We start from the raw sequence: 17,474 nt of genomic DNA, 5'->3' as shown, positions 1-17,474 counted from the left end.
AGGAAAGGCGAAATTACTGAACATTTTCAGTACAGTTGTTGCCATCTTCAGTACCTCTCAGTGCATGCCCGGGTCAGATTGTCTCCTTCCGAAAGACAGACACCGGGTGAGTGACTTACGGTTGTACATGGTGATAATGTGCAGGCAGTTCATGAGCTGACGTTTGTACTCATGGATTCTCTTCACATGCACATCAAACATGGAGGAAGGGTTAATCTTCACGTTGTATTCCTTCTCCAAGAACTGGGCAAACTTGACTTTATTCTCCTGCGGAGCAGTTCAAAGAGGCATTATTGCACACAACCAAGTTCACACCATCCCATGGCTCGTCCAGAGATTCCCTAATCCCTTACCTGTTTCACTTTGGAAATCTCCCGAATAAAGATATCGTCATTAACAAACTTATGCAACTTTGTCAGCTGACTTAGATCTTTCACATAGTCCTCTCCTATTTTCTGTAATAATAATAAAATAATTCAATACATTCATCTCTACAGTTACTGAATAGCCTTTTTACACAGGTGCTGCAAATTTAGCTCAGTCCATGCAGACATATACAGAACACACGGTATTCTAACTTCCAGAGGAATCAATATTTTCTAAAGGCAGCACTTTTGTTCAAGAAATTTTAACTCAACAGGCTGAAAACTAAAATGACAAACAAGGTTTGAAAAAGGTTGGCCAATTATAAAAATTGAAGGAGTTAGAGGTCCAAGGTTAACCCCCCCACCCTTTCCTCAAATCCCTCTCCCGCAGAGTTTTTCAAAACACATTTGCCAGCTTGGCTTCACTAGCAATGTGGTCAAGAGCCTAGGATCTGGGCTTGAGTGGTTTGGGATTTAGGACTCTCCTAACTAGGGCTTATTCCAATAGGCCCCTGCTCTTAAGAGGTCCCTCCAAAAACGGGAGTTAAAAGGCAGAGCCTCAAACATTTTTGAATGCTGGGCTTGTCAATCTGTAGCAGTATTTTGAAAGGCACAGCTATTGTTTTATTCCCTTTGGGGGAAGTGTACTGGGGCACGAGTCCTGTGCATGTCCTTCTACCCCCTACAAAGGGAAAAGGAGTAAGAAACCCAATGTAGTTTTCAATTCTCCAAAGCTCCTAAATTAAAAAAAAAAAACCCACTTTCACTGCTCACTCTGGCTGCAGCATTAGAGAACAAGGTGGGTGCACCCTGCAAACACTCACTCTGGCTCACGGAGACTATTGTTACGGGTGGGGGGGGGGCAGGAATACTCTCAAAGAGAAACACAGGAACCCTCTTGATAGCATCTCATGAGATGGGGGACCAGTATTTTAAGCAGGCATTTGATGGCGTAAGGCCTTCTGGGCAGGTTTCCCAGGAGCCAGGCACGCTGAGAGAGGCCGGGAGAGGAGGGGGGGACAGGGTGACCAGCGTGTGGAACTGGAGTGGAGTTGCCGCTTTTTCTTTTCTTTCCAGCTCTTGGATCTAGTGCTGCCCCATGGGGGATGGGGGTTGGTTCCCCCCAAGACGCAGAGGCATCCAGCTGCCGCATTCAGTGAGGATGCAGAGAGCATTCCCGAAGCGGTGTCTCACTCGCAGAAAGCGCTAGTTACCATTTTAACACATTGCCTTGTGCCCCAGCCCTGCTCCCACATGCTCCCAGGACACGTGCATACGGAGGTGCTGTCGTTACCTCTGCTATGAGCTCTGCCAGTCCTGGGTTGCAAAGCAAGAGCCAGCGCCTGGGGGTGATTCCATTGGTCTTATTCTGAAACTTCTCTGGTTCCAGGTCAGCAAAGTCCTTGAATCTAGGACAAGGACAAGGGAACGGTCTTATTCTGAGAGGCTATTCCTCCATGCTCAGTGCAAAGCCATTATGGGAGTGGGTATCACTGCATACAGGCAGCGTTGTCTAGTGTTTAGAGCACAAGATTAGGTGGCGGAAGATACAAATTCTACCCCCAGCTCTGACCATGGGTGACTCACTGCATGGCCCTCAGCTAGTCCCTTACCGTCAGAATCTCACTTTCTGCACCATTAGAAGTGGGAGTTGCAATGGTGGGGAATTAAGGGGAAAAAGGCTAATTTTACGGCTATTTCTATTACATTTATTTATGAATGACTGTTAAATGTAACAATTGCCAATCCTGGCTTGCTCTCGGCATCATTCACAAATGCTTTGCATTCTTGCTTTGCACTGTGCTGATTTGATCCTGACTCAGACAAACACGATTTTCCATTTTATAAGAATTTAACTTAGTTGTACGCCAATCTTAGTTTGGTGAACCTGAGTGTCACGATTTCAGACATCTTACTAAACAGGGGCAGGCACTGCTGTACTTTGCAATTCATCCATCAGCCATATTTATTGTTTTTTCTAACTTACACCTGATTCTTCACGATATCAGAGTGGATCTTTGCTACGCCATTAACAGCATGCGAGCCAATGATGCAGAGATGGGCCATGTTGATTCTTTTGACGCCTCCTTCCTCGATCAGGGACATTCTTCTCAGACGGTCAAGATCATTAGGAAACAGGGCTCTGACTTTCTGTGAGGTTGGAGATGGGATAAAGGCCAGTTATAAATTAAGATCAGGTGCTCTCTGAGCCAGCAGAGGGAAAGCACACCCCCTGCCCAATAGCATCTGGGTTCTGGTCAATGCAAGGACTGCTATACGGTAAAACCCAATCCTATGAAGGTCTCTGGGGCCATCTGAAACCTTTGTAAAATTTGGGTTGATAAAGAACAGCTTCAGTTTTGATATGGGGATAGATCTAAATTTTGGAAAACAAATATGGGGTTCAGCTGCATTCTGTTCAAGTGCCGTCCAGATGACAAATTCAAAAATGTGCTGTAATGATTTTTAAGAAAAAAAATCCACAGCAACTAGATCACGGATACGTTAGAGCATCAATAAGCTTAGTCACTCTACACCTCAATCAATCCCAAAATCAGAACCAAGAAAAGCAGCCATCCCCGACTACAAATAAGAGCAGCCCCCTGTATGGGCCGGATGAAGCGTTTAACGGGCCTTGTTTAGGAATGGCTGCACGTTATCATCCTCTACAGGAGTTATAACACCACCACCACGTTCCAGGCAGTCAGGATGGCGATACAAGTGAATTCTGCTTTGAGTTCTGTTGCTGCCTGTAGTGGGGGAGCTGCCCCACTCCGGCATGGAAGGGGTTAAAGCAAGCCAGAGAGGCTGCGCAGAGCCCCAGCCAATCATGGAAGGGCTTATTGAGAGCCAATCAGGGCCAGGCTGGGCCCTATAAGAAGGCTGCAGGGCAGTGAGGAGCACAGTCTCTCCCCAGGGCCAGCTCTACCATTTTTGCCACCCCAAGCAAAAAAAACAAAAAAAGACAGCCGCTTGGACTGTGCCGCCCCAAGACTGGATGGCATGCCGCCCCTTAGCATGTGCCGCCCCGGGCGGGTGCTTCCTCCGCTGGTGCCTGGAGCCGGCCCGTCTCTCCCTGGAGGGCAAAGCGAGAACTGGCTCTTAGAGAAGCACCTAAGACAGAGCAGGGCTGGGCAGGGTCAGCAGAGGCTGGGGGAGTTCCAGGTGGACAACTGCCATACTGGGGCCCTGACACAAAGCAGCAGAGAAAGTGCTGAGGCAATGGGGAAGTGGCCCAAGGAAGCGGGCAGTAGAGGAGAGTTGGAGGGGGCAGTAAGTGGCTGTTGCTAGAGGGTCCCTGGGTCAGGGCCAAGAGTAGCAGGCAGGCCTGGGTCCCCTGCTTTCTCCCGCCAGTGATGAGTGGCCAAGCCAGACTGCAGTTTGCCCTTAGAGGAAGGGGCTAGACAGAGGACTACCGTGAGCCACTGAGGCGAGTGGTAGAACCAGAAGCTGCTGGTCCCCCAGAAGGGGTGTGTGTGAGTGAGAGAGCGCGCGCACGCCAGTGGAGCGGGCACAGCCGGAGGGCAGTGTCCAGAAGCGGACACCGCAGTCTGGGAGTGACGTGGGTTCGACTCTGAGGACGGTGGAGACTGAGAAAGTAACAGAGGGCAAGACAGCACTAGTGAAGACGCTCTGCTGAAAGAGCTAATTCCCAAACCAACCAGCAGGAGGCGCCGCGGTGGTGAGTCTGCCCTGTTACACTGCCATTCTAGCGGTTTTGTTCCTCTCCTCTCTCCTTCCCATCATTTACTGCATTTGAAGCCTTGTGAAGAGTTTGGATCATTGACATCTGCAAGTCCTTGTCTCTGCCCTCTCTGGTAAATCGAATACATTATCCGGCCTCCCCTGCTCCCACAAATAAATATTCCATGTGTTGGGGCAAAGCACCTTTACCCATTGGCAAAGTGGTTTGATTCACCAGTTTTTCCTTTAGGAACCAATTTACTGTTTGTGATTCCCTCCCCCCCTCCACACACTCAACTTTCTTATAGGGCCACTGATACAGCATGATGCAAAAACAAACATTCCACAGGGGGTGCAGAGGGGAGGCGGGAATAGAGAGACAGATTTTGTTAAAGTGCATCCTGGCTTGGATTCACATTTACATTAAAGGCCCCTTTGTGCTGCCAGAGTGCAAAGAGGCCTTATTGTGCATGAGATTTAAGCCCTCCCTTGCTTATTTTACACTTCTGGGTCAGCCGCATCTTGTTTAGAGTGAGCTTAATATTTCAGGAGGAAAACAATGTTCCTCAGAGGGACTTCTCGTTAAAAATAGATAGATCAAACAACAGCCAGTCTGGGATAAAGAGCAAGCACAGAAAAGGATTGCCTGTGGTTTAGCCCAATCCTTATGTCAAGGACCCCCTTCTTTTCCCTACCCTCTGTTGAAAAAATTAAGCACAGATCCCCACAGCCCCACATCCCATGTCAGAGAGAAGCCAGTCCATTACAACCGCCATGCCCTGGCATAGCACAGAAAGATACCAGATGCTTCCTTTCCCCTCCCACAGCGGGATGCGTTCGGCACTCAGAGCGAGTGTCAGTTTCATTTCAAGTTACTTACGTCCAGATGCCTCTGGTTTATTTCGTAAATTATTTGCAGATGTCTCGGCAGCAGCTTCTCCACGAGATCGACCGGCCAGCGCTCTAGAGCTTCAGGGAGCACCGTGTGGTTTGTGTAGGCGAAGGTCTGCTTGGTAATATCCCAGGCCTGGCGTTGAATAGAGGGGGTTAACGGTTAAAAGAGTAAAGCCAAGGACGCCTCAAACCTGTACAACACCCACATGCTACCCACTCTGACAAAACTTTACTCAGGCCCAGTCCTGGGATACATATGGTCCTCTCACTAGGTGGAGGTAGGGGTGTATGTGCTTGGGGGCTGGCTCTGCTTCAGAGTCCCTGAAGCATAGCAGGAAAGTAATTGAATCTCTGCAGCCTGGCCTACACTAGAACGTTAAATCCGTTTGACTACATCGCTCAGGGGTGTGAAAAATCCACACCTCTGAGTGGTAGAGTTAAGCGGATCTAACGTAGACAGACCCCTCTCAGGGAGGTGGATTAAATACAGCGACAGGAGAACCCCTCCCATTGGCTACACTGAAGCACTACAGTGGTGCAGCTGCAGCAGTAGCATTTCAAGTGTAGACAAGCCCTGTATGTGCATTTGCCATCTGTAAAATGGGGGTGATGCCCCCTCCTGTGTCTCCTCTGTAAATGGTAAGCTCTTATTAGGTAAATGTACACCACCTAGCACAACAGGGCTATGTTCTCATTTGGGGTCTCTTGGAGAACACACCAATAAACAACTTGTCAATCTATGCTGGTCACTCCAATGGTCTCTCTTCATGACCTATGATGAAACAAGCCTTTCTGACAAGCAAGAACATTGTTGAACAAAGGGAAATTCAGTTCCTTGCAATACACCTATACGCTTCCAGCAGGAAGACTCATTTTGCAGATCCTTAATGCTATGCTGGTTTCTTTCAGATAAGAAGAAACAGGCTTTTTAAACTCCCATGAATTCTGATATGGAATGGTGAACTTTTTTTAAGTTGGCATTTTATTAAACTCCTATATAAGAGAGTTCCAGATTGTACTGGTCAAACAGAACATTAGTCTGTGGCTGCTAGTTATTGGTTCCATAAATCCTAGCTTAGTGACTGCTCTAAAGATGCAGATTATTGATGAAGTTATTCTAGACCAGTGGTCTCCAAAATGGGGTGCGCAAGAGGATCCTTCGGGGTGCGTGGCAGGAGCAGCACCGCTTTGGCAGTCTGGGCGGCTTTTTTTTTTTTGGCGCGCTTGGAGCGGCAAAAATGGTAGCGCTGGCCCTGTGGCGTGGCAGGGGGGCGTGCTCAAACATTTTTTATTGATAGGGGTGCACGATCAAAAAAAGTTTGGAGACCACTGCTCTAGACAGCAGTAGTTCCATATCCTGCATGAGAAAGTTAACGTGTCCTAATAGCCACTTTTAACTACTAATTTTATCTAAGAAGTTTTAGCAGGTTTACAAATCCTTGCCACAAATATCAGACAATCATTACAACAATGAGCCTTTGTTTAGAGAAGCATACAGTACTATAGTCGTCAGCTGTCTCTATTTAACAGGCTGTTACCATATTATAGAATGAGCATCTTTGCATAGATGGCTTTGTGCTGCACAGGAAAGGATTCAGTTTCCAAATGGTTGGTAGTCAGTTAGCTTACAAGTGCCACAAGAGAAGTGGTCAGAAGAGTATGTATAAAGAATACACACATCGGTGAACATCTGACTGGCATGTGTGCCACACCCACTGAGCAAGCGCAGTGTGAGGATTTGTGTATGCACTTGTGTGTATGCAACCCAACTTGTGCATTATATATATATATATATATATATATATATATATATATATATATATATATATATAAAAATAATGGATCATTGACATCTGTACATATAATATAATGCACAAGTTGGGTTGCATACACACACACACATATATATATAAAAAAAACCAAAATAAAGGCATATCTAGATCTATAGATCTGATGTTGACACATGCAAAAGTGTTAGACTCTTGAAAATGTAGGGCTACTACCTCTTCAGTAGTCATTTATTTTATTGATTTCTGAACAGGTCCATTCTTTTATAGCAGAAATCTTACGCTTTTGCGAACAGGGGCTGCTAACAGGGAGTTTCGCAAGGGAGTTCTCCAGGTGGAGGAGCAATACAGCACCCTTGGGGTAAATGACTGTCTGTAGTGTGTGTTTGTTTGTGTTTGGGGGTTACTTGCTGTGTGCTGAGCTTGTGTTGGTCAGTCTGTTTGTTTGAAGGACCGTGTGCTGTGGCTGGCAGTTGGAAGCTGTGAGCTTCAAAGGAAGGTCTGAAAGTTAGAAGCCTTTGGTAATTGGCTGAGCCTTAATCAGTGGGCGGGGCATTCACAAAGGCCAGGGCTTTATAAAGCAGCGCACAAGCGACCAGGGAGCTTTTGCTAACAGGGGCTGCTAACAGGGAGTTTCGCAAGGGAGTTGTGGTAGCTGTTGAGGTAGCTGTCCCAGTACACAGGACTGCTGATACACCACTGGTGGAGGAGGAGATGGCTCAGGGTGGACACTGGCAGCTGGTTACTTCTGGCAGCAGGCAGTGCTCCACCCCTGCTCTGAACCCTCCCGCCTTGGTAATAGGTAACTTATGCTCTTCTTGATACAGGAGAGAAGGAATCGCCCCCTACAGTAAAGGAGGAGAAGCCTTGTACCCCTAAGGCTGGGAGGTCTGCTGCCACTTCTGCGAATAGGAAACGTAGGGTAGTGGTGGTCGGAGACTCTCTGCTGAGGGGGACGGAGGCGCCCATCTGTCGCCCTGACATTTCATCTCGGGAGGTATGCTGCCTGCCGGGGCCCGTATCAGAGACGTTATGGAGGCATTGTCGAGGATTATCCAGCCCTCTGACTACTACCCCACGCTACTCATCCATGTGGGCACAAATGATACTGTGAGGTGTGACACTGAGTGGATCAAGAGTGACTACAGGGCTCTGGGAGTACGGGTGAAGGAGTTTGGAGTGCAGGTGGTATTCTCTTCGATTCTTCCTGTCAAAGGTAGGGGCCCGGGCAGAGACAGATGCATCATGGAGGTGAATGCCTGGCTGCGAAGATGGTGTTGCCAGGAGGGCTTTGGCTTACTCTTCCTCGAATCATGGGATGCTATTCGAGGAAGGACTGCTAGGCAAAGATGGCGTTCACCTTTCGAGGAGGGGAAAGATCCTATTTGGACACAGACGAGCTAACCTAGTGAGGAGGGCTTTAAACTAGGTTCGATGGGGACAGGTGAGCCAAGCCCACAGGTAAGTGGAGAACATGGAGACCTGGGAGATGGGTCTGAAACAAGAGGGTGTGTGGGCTATAATGGCAGAGAGAAAGGAGGGTCAGGGCAAAACTGGGAGGCAAGATCAAACCAGTATCTTAGATGCGAGAAGTATGGATAATAAGCAGGAAGAACTGGAAGTGCTAATAAATAAATACAACTATGACATTGTTGGCATCACTGAAACTTGGTGGGATAATACACATGATTGGAATGTTGGTGTGGATGGGTACAGCTTGCTCAGGAAGGATAGACAGGGGAAAAAGGGAGGAGGTGTTGCCTTATATATTAAAAATGTACACACTTGGACTGAGGTGGAGAGGGACATAGGAGACGGAAGTGTTGAGAGTCTCTGGGTTAAGCTAAAAGGGGTAAAAAACAAGGGTGATGTCATGCTAGGAGTCTACTACAGGTCACCTAACTAGATAGAAGAAGTGGATGAGGCTTTTTTTAAGCAACTAACAAAATCACCTAAAGCCCAAGATTTGGTGGTGATGGGGGACTTCAACTATCCAAATATACGTTGGGAAAATAACACAGCAGGGCACAGACTATCCAACGAATTCTTAGACTGCATTGCAGACAACTTTTTATTTCGGAAGGTTGAAAAAGCTACTGGGGGGAAGCTGTTCTAGACTTGATTTTAACAAACAGGGAGGAACTCATTGAGAATTTGAAAGTAGAAGGCAGCTTGGGTGAAAGTGATCATGAAATCCTAGAGTTTGCAATTCTAAGGAAGGGTAGAAAGGAGTACAGCAAAATAGAGACAATGGATTTCAGGAAGGCAGATTTTGATAAGCTCAGAGAGCTGATAGGTAAGGTCCCATGGAAATCAAGACTGAAGGGAAAAACAACTGAGGAGAGTTGGCAGTTTTTCAAAAGGACACTATTAAGGGCCCAAAACCAAGCTATTCCGCTGGTTAGGAAAGATAGAAAATGTGGCAAAAGACCAGCTTGGCTTAACCACGAGATCTTGCATGATCTAAAAAATAAAAAGGAGTCATATAAAAAATGGAAACTAGGACAGATTACAAAGGATGAATATAGGCAAACAACACAGGAATGCAGGGGCAAGATTAGAAAGGCAAAGGCACAAAATGAGCTCAAACTAGCTACAGGAATAAAGGGAAACAAGAAGACTTTATCAATACATTAGAAGCAAGAGGAAGACCAAAGACAGGGTAGGCCCACTGCTCAGTGAAGAGGGAGAAACAGTAACAGGAAACTTGGAAATGGCAGAGATGCCTAATGTCTTCTTTGTTTCGGTCTTCACCGAGAAGTCTGAAGGAATGCCTAACATAGTGAATGCTAATGGGAAGGGGGTAGGTTTAGCAGATAAAATAAAAAAAGAACAAGTTAAAAATCACTTAGAAAAGTTAGATGCCTGCAAGTCACCAGGGCCTGATGAAATGCATCCTAGAATACTTAAGGAGCTAATAGAGGAGGTATCTGAGCCTCTAGCTATTATCTTTGGAAAATCATGGGAGACGGGAGAGATTCCAGAAGACTGGAAAAGGGCAAATATAGTGCCCATCTATAAAAAGGGAAATAAAAACAACCCAGGAAACAACAGACCAGTTAGTTTAACTTCTGTGCTAGGGAAGATAATGGAGCAAGTAATTAAGGAAATCATCTGCAAACACTTGGAAGGTGGTAAGGTGATAGGGAACAGATAGCATGGATTTGTAAAGAACAAATCGTGTCAAACCAATCTGATAGCTTTCTTTGATAGGATAACGAGTCTTGTGGATAAGGGAGAAGCTGTGGATGTGGTATACCTAGACTTTAGTAAGGCATTTGATATGGTCTCGCATGATATTCTTATCGATAAACTAGGCAAATACAATTTAGATGGGGCTACTATAAGGTGGATGCATAACTGGCTGGATAACCGTACTCAGAGAGTTGTTATTAATGGTTCCCAATCCTGCTGGAAAGGCATAACAAGTGGGGTTCTGCAGGGGTCTGTTTTGAGACCGGCTCTGTTCAACATCTTCATTAACGATTTAGATATTGGCATAGAAAGTACGCTTATTAAGTTTGTGGATGATACCAAACTGGGAGGGATTGCAACTGCTTTGGAGGACAGGGTCATAATTCAAAATGATCTGGACAAATTGGAGAAATGGTCTGAGGTAAACAGGATGAAGTTTAACAAAGACAAATGCAAAGTGCTCCACTTAGGAAGGAAAAATCAGTTTCACACATACAGAATGGGAAGAGACTGTCTAGGAAGGAGTACACCAGAAAGGGATCTAGGGGTTATAGTGGACCACAAGCTAAATATGAGTCAACAGTGTGATGCTGTTGCAAAAAAACAAAACAAAACAAAACAAAAACAAAAAAAACAACACCACATGATTCTGGGATGTATTAACAGGTGTGTTGTGAGCAAGACATGAGAAGTCATTCTTCCGTTCTACTCTGCGCTGGTTAGGTCTCAACTGGAGTATTGTGTCCAGTTCTGGACACTGCATTTTAAGAAAGATGTGGAGAAATTGGAGAGGGTCCAGAGAAGAGCAACAAGAATGATTAAAGATCTTGAGAACATGACCTATGAAGGAAGGCTGAAAGAATTGGGTTTGTTTAGTTTGGAAAAGAGAAGACTGAGAGGTGACATGATAGCAGTTTTCAGGTATCTAAAAGGGTGTCATAAGGAGGAGGGAGAAAACTTGTCCACCTTAGCCTCTAAGGATAGAGCAAGAAACAATGGGCTTAAACTGCAGCAAGGGAGGTTTAGGTTGGACATTAGGAAAAAGTTCCTAACTGTCAGGGTGGTTAAACACTGGAATAAATTGCCTAGGGAGGTTGTGGAATCTCCATCTCTGGAGATATTTAAGAGTAGGTTAGATAAATGTCTATCAGGGATGGTCTAGACAGTATTTAGTCCTGCCATGAGGGCAGGGGACTGGACTCTATGACCTCTTGAGGTCCTTTCCAGTCCTAGAATCTATAAAACATTTTACAACTTAAAGATAAACTTGAAATGCGCAGTTACAAAATTGACCTCCGTAAGTCCCTAAAGCTGTACTGACAAGGCCTGCTCCCTATCACTTTCTTCAACTTTGTGGTCTTGATCACAGTTTAGCTAGATTACAGGGGTAAATCCAAGAAGCTTGTCAATATTATATCATACACCATGAGAAAGTTAAGGTATTATCTAGGCAGTGGCTCTTTAGCAAGGCTACGTTTGCAACGTTTGGTATTCTCTATCACAGAAAACAGAAAAAGCACAGAGATGATTTTCCAAACCTTAGTCCATGGCAGTTTTTCAATGTCCACAAAAACCCTCATCAATTCGGGAATGGCCAGTGCAGGGTGAGTGTCATTCAGCTGTATCGCTACCTATAAAAATACAAAATTCAAGCAACCAAACCTGTAATCCTTCATTTTGCCTCTCAGCTAACTGCTTCCAGACACATCAAATGTGCTACCTTTCCACGAATTTGTTCCCTCCATTGAAGCTGGGTGGTTTGAAAGCGAGTTCTTAGTCTAGGAAATATCATATCAGATCCTGAGAAGCCCAGTTGGTCCTCACCACCAAAACATTTATGAGGAAGTGGAACGCATGCTTTGAAACTCAATCATTACAGACTTCACTCGGCCATTATCCCATGATGTTTACCTGATCTGGAAAAGAATCAAACATAGTTCGAACGCTTTCCGTGCTTCCAAATTTGGATGCTTTGAAACGTCGGATGATATCCTGGAGGGTGGCAGCCACAACAAAGTACTCCTGCTTCAGCCGCAGCTCTTTGCCTTCGAAAAACTACAAGCAAGAACAGACAGGAATGCTACACAATCTGAACCTTTAAGGGACAGATGCAGTACAAACAGGGCTGAATTCTCAGTTGGTTTGAGCTTAATTGATCTGGGTTGTTCTAACCTTACAGTGCTGTCTTGCTGAATACCATTTGTACTATGCGACAAAGAGTCCTGTGGCACCTTATAGACTAACAGAAGTATTGGAGCTTAAGCTTTCGTGGGTGAATACCCACTTCGTCAGACACGTGTATTGGAGCATGCGTCTGACGAAGTGGGTATTCACCCATGAAAGCTCATGCTCCAAAACTTCTGTTAGTCTATAAGGTGCCCCAGGACTCTGTCACTTTTTACAGATCCAGACTAACATGGCTACCTCTCTGATACTTGACATTTGTACTATGCAACCCAGTCAAATTGACTGGTTTTAAAAGGACTTCTTCCTAGGTAATTTGCTCAAAAAACTGTAATTTTTTTTTTTTTAAAGATGACATTACTTTTTGGTTTTGGTATTTCCCCAGCAGCATTTGCAACTTCAACATTGCAGCATTGTGCCAATGCAGAAGAATGAAAAACTGAACCTGACTAGAAAGAAGGAAGCTGTCCAGTTTGTTTTCCCTTGCCTTCAGTGCGTGAAATCGCCAAAGGGAAAAGGCAGAAAAGGACAAGAAGAAAGTTCATTTGTACGGATTCTTTTCAGTGTTATAATCCCCGCGATTGGTTTTAACCTGTAACTATGGACTCCTTGTGCTGAACTGAGGTGGGAGTAACTCTTCACACTCCTAGGCAGGGCACCAGCATGCCTTACTTGGACAGCATGTCAAATCCCATCCCTACTGGGGCCAGTTCTCTGCTTTGAGGCAGTTAAAGGGAGTTCTGGCAATGAAACACATAGGAAGCCAAACACATCTTAGGCCAACATTTTCAAAATCGGGTGCCTAATATTAGGCTTCAAAACAAAAGTGACCCAATGCACACTAATAGCAAAGGAACAATGAATTTAACCTCATGCCATTTTTTGACCTTGGGTGAGTTCGGCTGGAGCATCGTCAGCCTGACTGGTTTTGGATTTAAGACGTATTCCCTAACCCGGGTTTGTTGATTTCTCTCTTTAAAGGGCCTTGTCAGATCAAATTAGTCACAAGAATTCAGGGTTTATGAAAGGCAGCCTTTTACAACATGCATAACTTCATTTCTCGCTCTTTAAAATTTCGGGTGGTGTTTTCAAGTGCCCACGTGATTTAGGAGCACAAGTCACAGCCTTCAGTAAAACTTGTGCTCCTAAATTTCTTAGATGCTTTTAACCCCCCCCGTCCCTCTTTGCAATGAATATTTTAAAATACTCCTCTGCAGTGTTTGGAACCCCAACATAGTATCAGGCTAACATAAGAAAGCCATGAAGTGATGCTGATTGAAACTGCTCAGTGTTCGCTGCCCACAGTGCACGGAGGCATTGTTCTTTTGTTGGTACGTTTCGGATACACCCACTGCTCCAGTAGTCTAACACTGAGAGCAGGAGTAATCTGTTTCCCTGTCTGGGCATGAGGAGGTTTTGCTTCAGCTAACTAGTCAAACTGGAACGAGCAACAGCCTCAAGCAGTGAAACCTTTAGCAGTTTTTGGATGACTTACGTTATCGTTCGGATAGAGGACACGGGTTATGTTCTCAGCCACATTTCTGTCCAAGACGGCTTGAATGTAGTCTCCAACGTTAACTACAAGGGAAGGGTTGAGTCAGTGCAAGCGCATGTTGCACAAGAGGCTTGATGGGTTGCACACAGTTAAGAACAGTCAGAGGAATTACAGAAAGATGGGGGAAAATCGGACAATAAAGCAACACAAGCTTGACTGTCAAAAACAGGTGAGTCAGGAGCAGGCCCGGTTACTGGGCTATTCAAACTGGATCCTTCCTCCTTGACTACCTCCCCCCCAGTAACTTCCATTTATAGATGGTTAAATAGTAAGTTCCAGTCCTTGTCCCAGCAGCATTCCATCATCCATGTCATTTCACTACTCTCCCTGGCAGCCCGCCTCTTCCTCCCCCCTCACCGCAAAGCATGTGATTGGCCTCAGATGTGGGGAGATTCAGACCGAAGCGAATACTTCACAGAAGAGGTACTCACAGTCTCGGAGGTTGAAGTCATTAGGTGCCCGAGCAGACCACAGCCGCATGGTGTTGACGGTGTTATTCATGTATCCAGGCACAGGGGTATCGTAGGGCAAGGCAAGGACCACCTATTACACAGGGGTTACAGTATGACCTGTGGTGAGCCAGATTTGAAGGTCTTTTATAGAGGAGAGGCTGGAATTAAAGCGTGACTTCCTGCGATATTCCTACTATTCCCAGAAACACAGCACACCCTTAGATGTGTCGGTCAAGGCTACACATGGGGCCTGACCAAAACCACCTGAAGTCAATAAAAGGATTCCCATTGACTTCAAAGCACAATGGATCAGGCCCATGGAAAGCGTATGTTGAAACGACATGGAATTCAGAGCCCAATGGCATCAGTAAGTGTCTTTCCACTGACTTCAACAGGCTGTAGATCGGGCCCTTAATAGTCCGTTTGACACCCCACTAAGTATACAAATTATTCGTTGCTCAGAACATTGGTGGGATTCTCTTGCTAACTTAAAAAAAACCCGACAAGGTTGCCATAAAGATATCGTGCTTGAAATGCACAAAAACCGGTTAGAAATAGAGTTAGAAAAGCAAGTCATGGCTAACCAGGTTGAATACTGACCGCTCCTTAAAAGGGAGAATTTGCAATTAGGTCTCCAACGACAGCAATAGGAATCACTCATTTATACCTTTAAAGGGGGGGGGGGGTGTAGAATATATTCTAGAAATATGCTTGGGAACATTGCTCCCTGCCCTTATACACCCATTGCAACCATCTAGATTTTGGAAAGTGCTTGAATGCAGGACACAGGGTTGGGAGGAAGAAGAGGGGGAGTGTTAGTGTTATGGGAAAGCTAATCAGCACTCATCCTCTCCAGCCTGCAAAGAGAAGTTGCTCAGACTTCGATCTGAAGATGGGGTGTCTGGGAAACCCCCCACAATTTCCCTGCCAGCTCCACACAGACAGATTGCACTGTCAGCAGAGATACCATATGGTATCTGTAGGCTGAGCAGTTACCAGCACGGAGGCCTGGTCAGATGTTTGCCCATTACTAGCTCACTAGATATTTTGCCAGGGTTGTTTGTGCTCAGGGGTGAAGGTGAAGTTTTCCTTCCCACTCCCAGTACTGGTATCAGCCCAGACTGCAAGGCCAGGGCTAGGAGGCGCTTTAAAATGTTTGGTTAATTTCTTTGCAAGGCCAGCCTTCGCTCAGCTGTGGTCTCTTAGAGGATTATGGCTCGTTTCCTGTCAGCAACACGAATGTGCTGCATCTTGCAGACTTCTTCTCTGACCACAGTACAGAGCGTCAGTTCATTTCCGTGGACATAAACAGCTGAACAAATATGCTGAAGGAAACGATGAAAACACACACACACACACACACACACACACACACACACACCAGTAAGAGAAGAACGCTACTTTACAACCTGCTGAATCTTACTAACTTCCTCCATTTCTACTAATTACATTAAGTAATAAGATTTTTTTTAACCTTCATGTAGAGCAGTTTCTAAAGAAATATCTTTCCCCACCTCCACTTCCCCCCCAGATGTCTACAGCTTCTTCATCTGGTGGCAGGCTCCCACCATATAATTGCTCCACTTTAAACTGGCCATTAAATGCAGGTGGGACGTTCAAAGCTCTGTGGCAGTTTCCACAGACTTTGTATTGAACTCGAAAGAGGATTCCGGGTTAAGGAGGGCCAAAAAGAGCTGCAGTAGAATTCAGGAGTAATCACAGATCTGTCACGTTGAGCTGCCTTGCAGTTTATGGCAGGAATAAGCCACCAAGATGTCGGTGCCACCACAGATTTATCCCAGTTTATATCCTTCCTAAACAGACCCCTCTGCTGGCAAGCCACAGTGTCCCTTAAACAACAGCAAAGGAACGACAGGCATCAGTTTTCCTGCACTGGAACTGCAGGAAGTTTTCTTTCAGGATAAAATACTCAAAGTTTCTAGCTTATGAAAAATAAATAAATAAAAAAGAGGATGCATTTCCTTCAACAGCCCAGGAGTGCCTGTGCACGACCCAGCTCTCGTCAGTACCTGCGTATCGACCCACTTCAGTCCACTCTTGGTGTGTTCCACTCTTCCATAAAAGTGGACAGGCAGCATGTACTCGGGACGGGCTTTCTCCCAAGGGTTGCCGTGTCTAAGCCAGTCGTCGGCTTCTTCCACCTAGAAGGGGGATAGTTAAACAGAACCATTTTTACCCGCATCTTGTGCAAGGCGAAGCAAACGAACTAAATGCCACCGTTTGCACTAATGCAACAAGGAAACATTTGGGATCGAAGAGGTGATATTTTTAGGGCACGGAATAGAGTGTACATCCAAGTGTTTGGATGGAGTTGGAGGGCTCTTAGGGTAGGTCTGTGCTGCAAAGAAAGACACATGGTGCAGAGTCTCAGAGCCCGGGTCAACTGACTGGCTCGTGGGCCTCCGGCTGCAAGGCTAAAAACAGCAGCGCCTGGACTCAAACCCAGTGTGTGGGGAGTCTTGGAGCCCAGGCACCTACTACTGTTTTTAGCTCTGCAGACCCAGTCACACAAGCCCGAACCAACTGCCCTGGGCTCAGACTGTGCCCCACAGGTTTCTCTTTGCTAGGAAGCCAGCCCACGAACGTAAAAGTGAATGGGAAGCATATGAATAAGTTAGAGAAATCTAATAAGTGGACTCAGGGCTGTAATGGGTCAAAGACAACCAGAGAAAAATGCCTCAGTTCTTGCTTCCGATTTAGATACTGGGATGAGGCCTAAAGAGTACAGAGAATTGTGAAGAAGTTACTGAATCCTGGAAAGAATAGGGCTGCTTTTTTGTTCACCGATGGTTTTATCAATATTGAGCACAGTCCTAGGAAAATTCGGGGGGGAGGGGGGGAGTTTAAAAACAGTCGTGCTTCAGGTTATTCCTTGGAGCTGTGTGTTTCTCTCAGCATTTGATTCATTTCAGAACAAAACAAAAAAAAAAAAAAAGGGGGGGGGGAAATGTTATTTTCCAGTATTAACAGTGGAAGGCAACTCTGCATATCACTGTCCTACTGCCAAAAACTTAATATCAAGGGTAAGTAGACTCCACATATGCGGACAATTGGAACTCACTCATCTTTTATAGAAATAGGGCATTTGCCACTGTGAAAGGGACATGGCAATTGGGACTCAAAGAATTGGAAGACTACGGGTATGTCTACGCTGGAAGCCTCAAAGCGCTGCCGTGGGAACGCTCCCGCGGCAGCGCTTTGAAGTGTGAGTGTGGTCGCGCGCAACCACTAGGAGAGAGCTCTCCCAGCGCTCCTGGTAATACACCTCCACGAGGGGATTCGCTCTGAGCGCTGGGAGCCTGTCTACACGCGCGCTTTAAAGCGCTCAGACTTGCTG

General features: G+C 45.8%; 1 protein-coding gene across 2 annotated transcripts in view; it reads right to left on the bottom strand.

Moving 5' to 3' along the window:
* The window catches only part of PYGL (glycogen phosphorylase L), a 41,368-nt gene that overhangs the window by 6,170 nt on the left and 17,724 nt on the right, over nucleotides 1–17,474 (bottom strand). For both annotated transcript variants that reach the window (XM_065593965.1, XM_065593964.1), the window contains exons 6-15: nucleotides 16,147–16,278; nucleotides 14,096–14,207; nucleotides 13,605–13,687; nucleotides 11,837–11,980; nucleotides 11,464–11,556; nucleotides 4,930–5,076; nucleotides 2,353–2,516; nucleotides 1,660–1,774; nucleotides 354–455; nucleotides 120–267 (exon numbers count right to left, since the gene is read on the bottom strand). In XM_065593965.1, the coding sequence (XP_065450037.1) occupies nucleotides 120–267; nucleotides 354–455; nucleotides 1,660–1,774; nucleotides 2,353–2,516; nucleotides 4,930–5,076; nucleotides 11,464–11,556; nucleotides 11,837–11,980; nucleotides 13,605–13,687; nucleotides 14,096–14,207; nucleotides 16,147–16,278 (1,240 nt within the window). The remainder of the gene's footprint in view (nucleotides 1–119; nucleotides 268–353; nucleotides 456–1,659; nucleotides 1,775–2,352; nucleotides 2,517–4,929; nucleotides 5,077–11,463; nucleotides 11,557–11,836; nucleotides 11,981–13,604; nucleotides 13,688–14,095; nucleotides 14,208–16,146; nucleotides 16,279–17,474) is intronic.

This window comes from Chrysemys picta, chromosome 4 (genome assembly GCF_011386835.1).
Source record: "Chrysemys picta bellii isolate R12L10 chromosome 4, ASM1138683v2, whole genome shotgun sequence".
Lineage (NCBI taxonomy): Eukaryota > Metazoa > Chordata > Testudines > Emydidae > Chrysemys > Chrysemys picta.
Note: the sequence above shows the minus strand (reverse complement) of the source record. Positions and strands in the feature narration are given on the sequence as shown.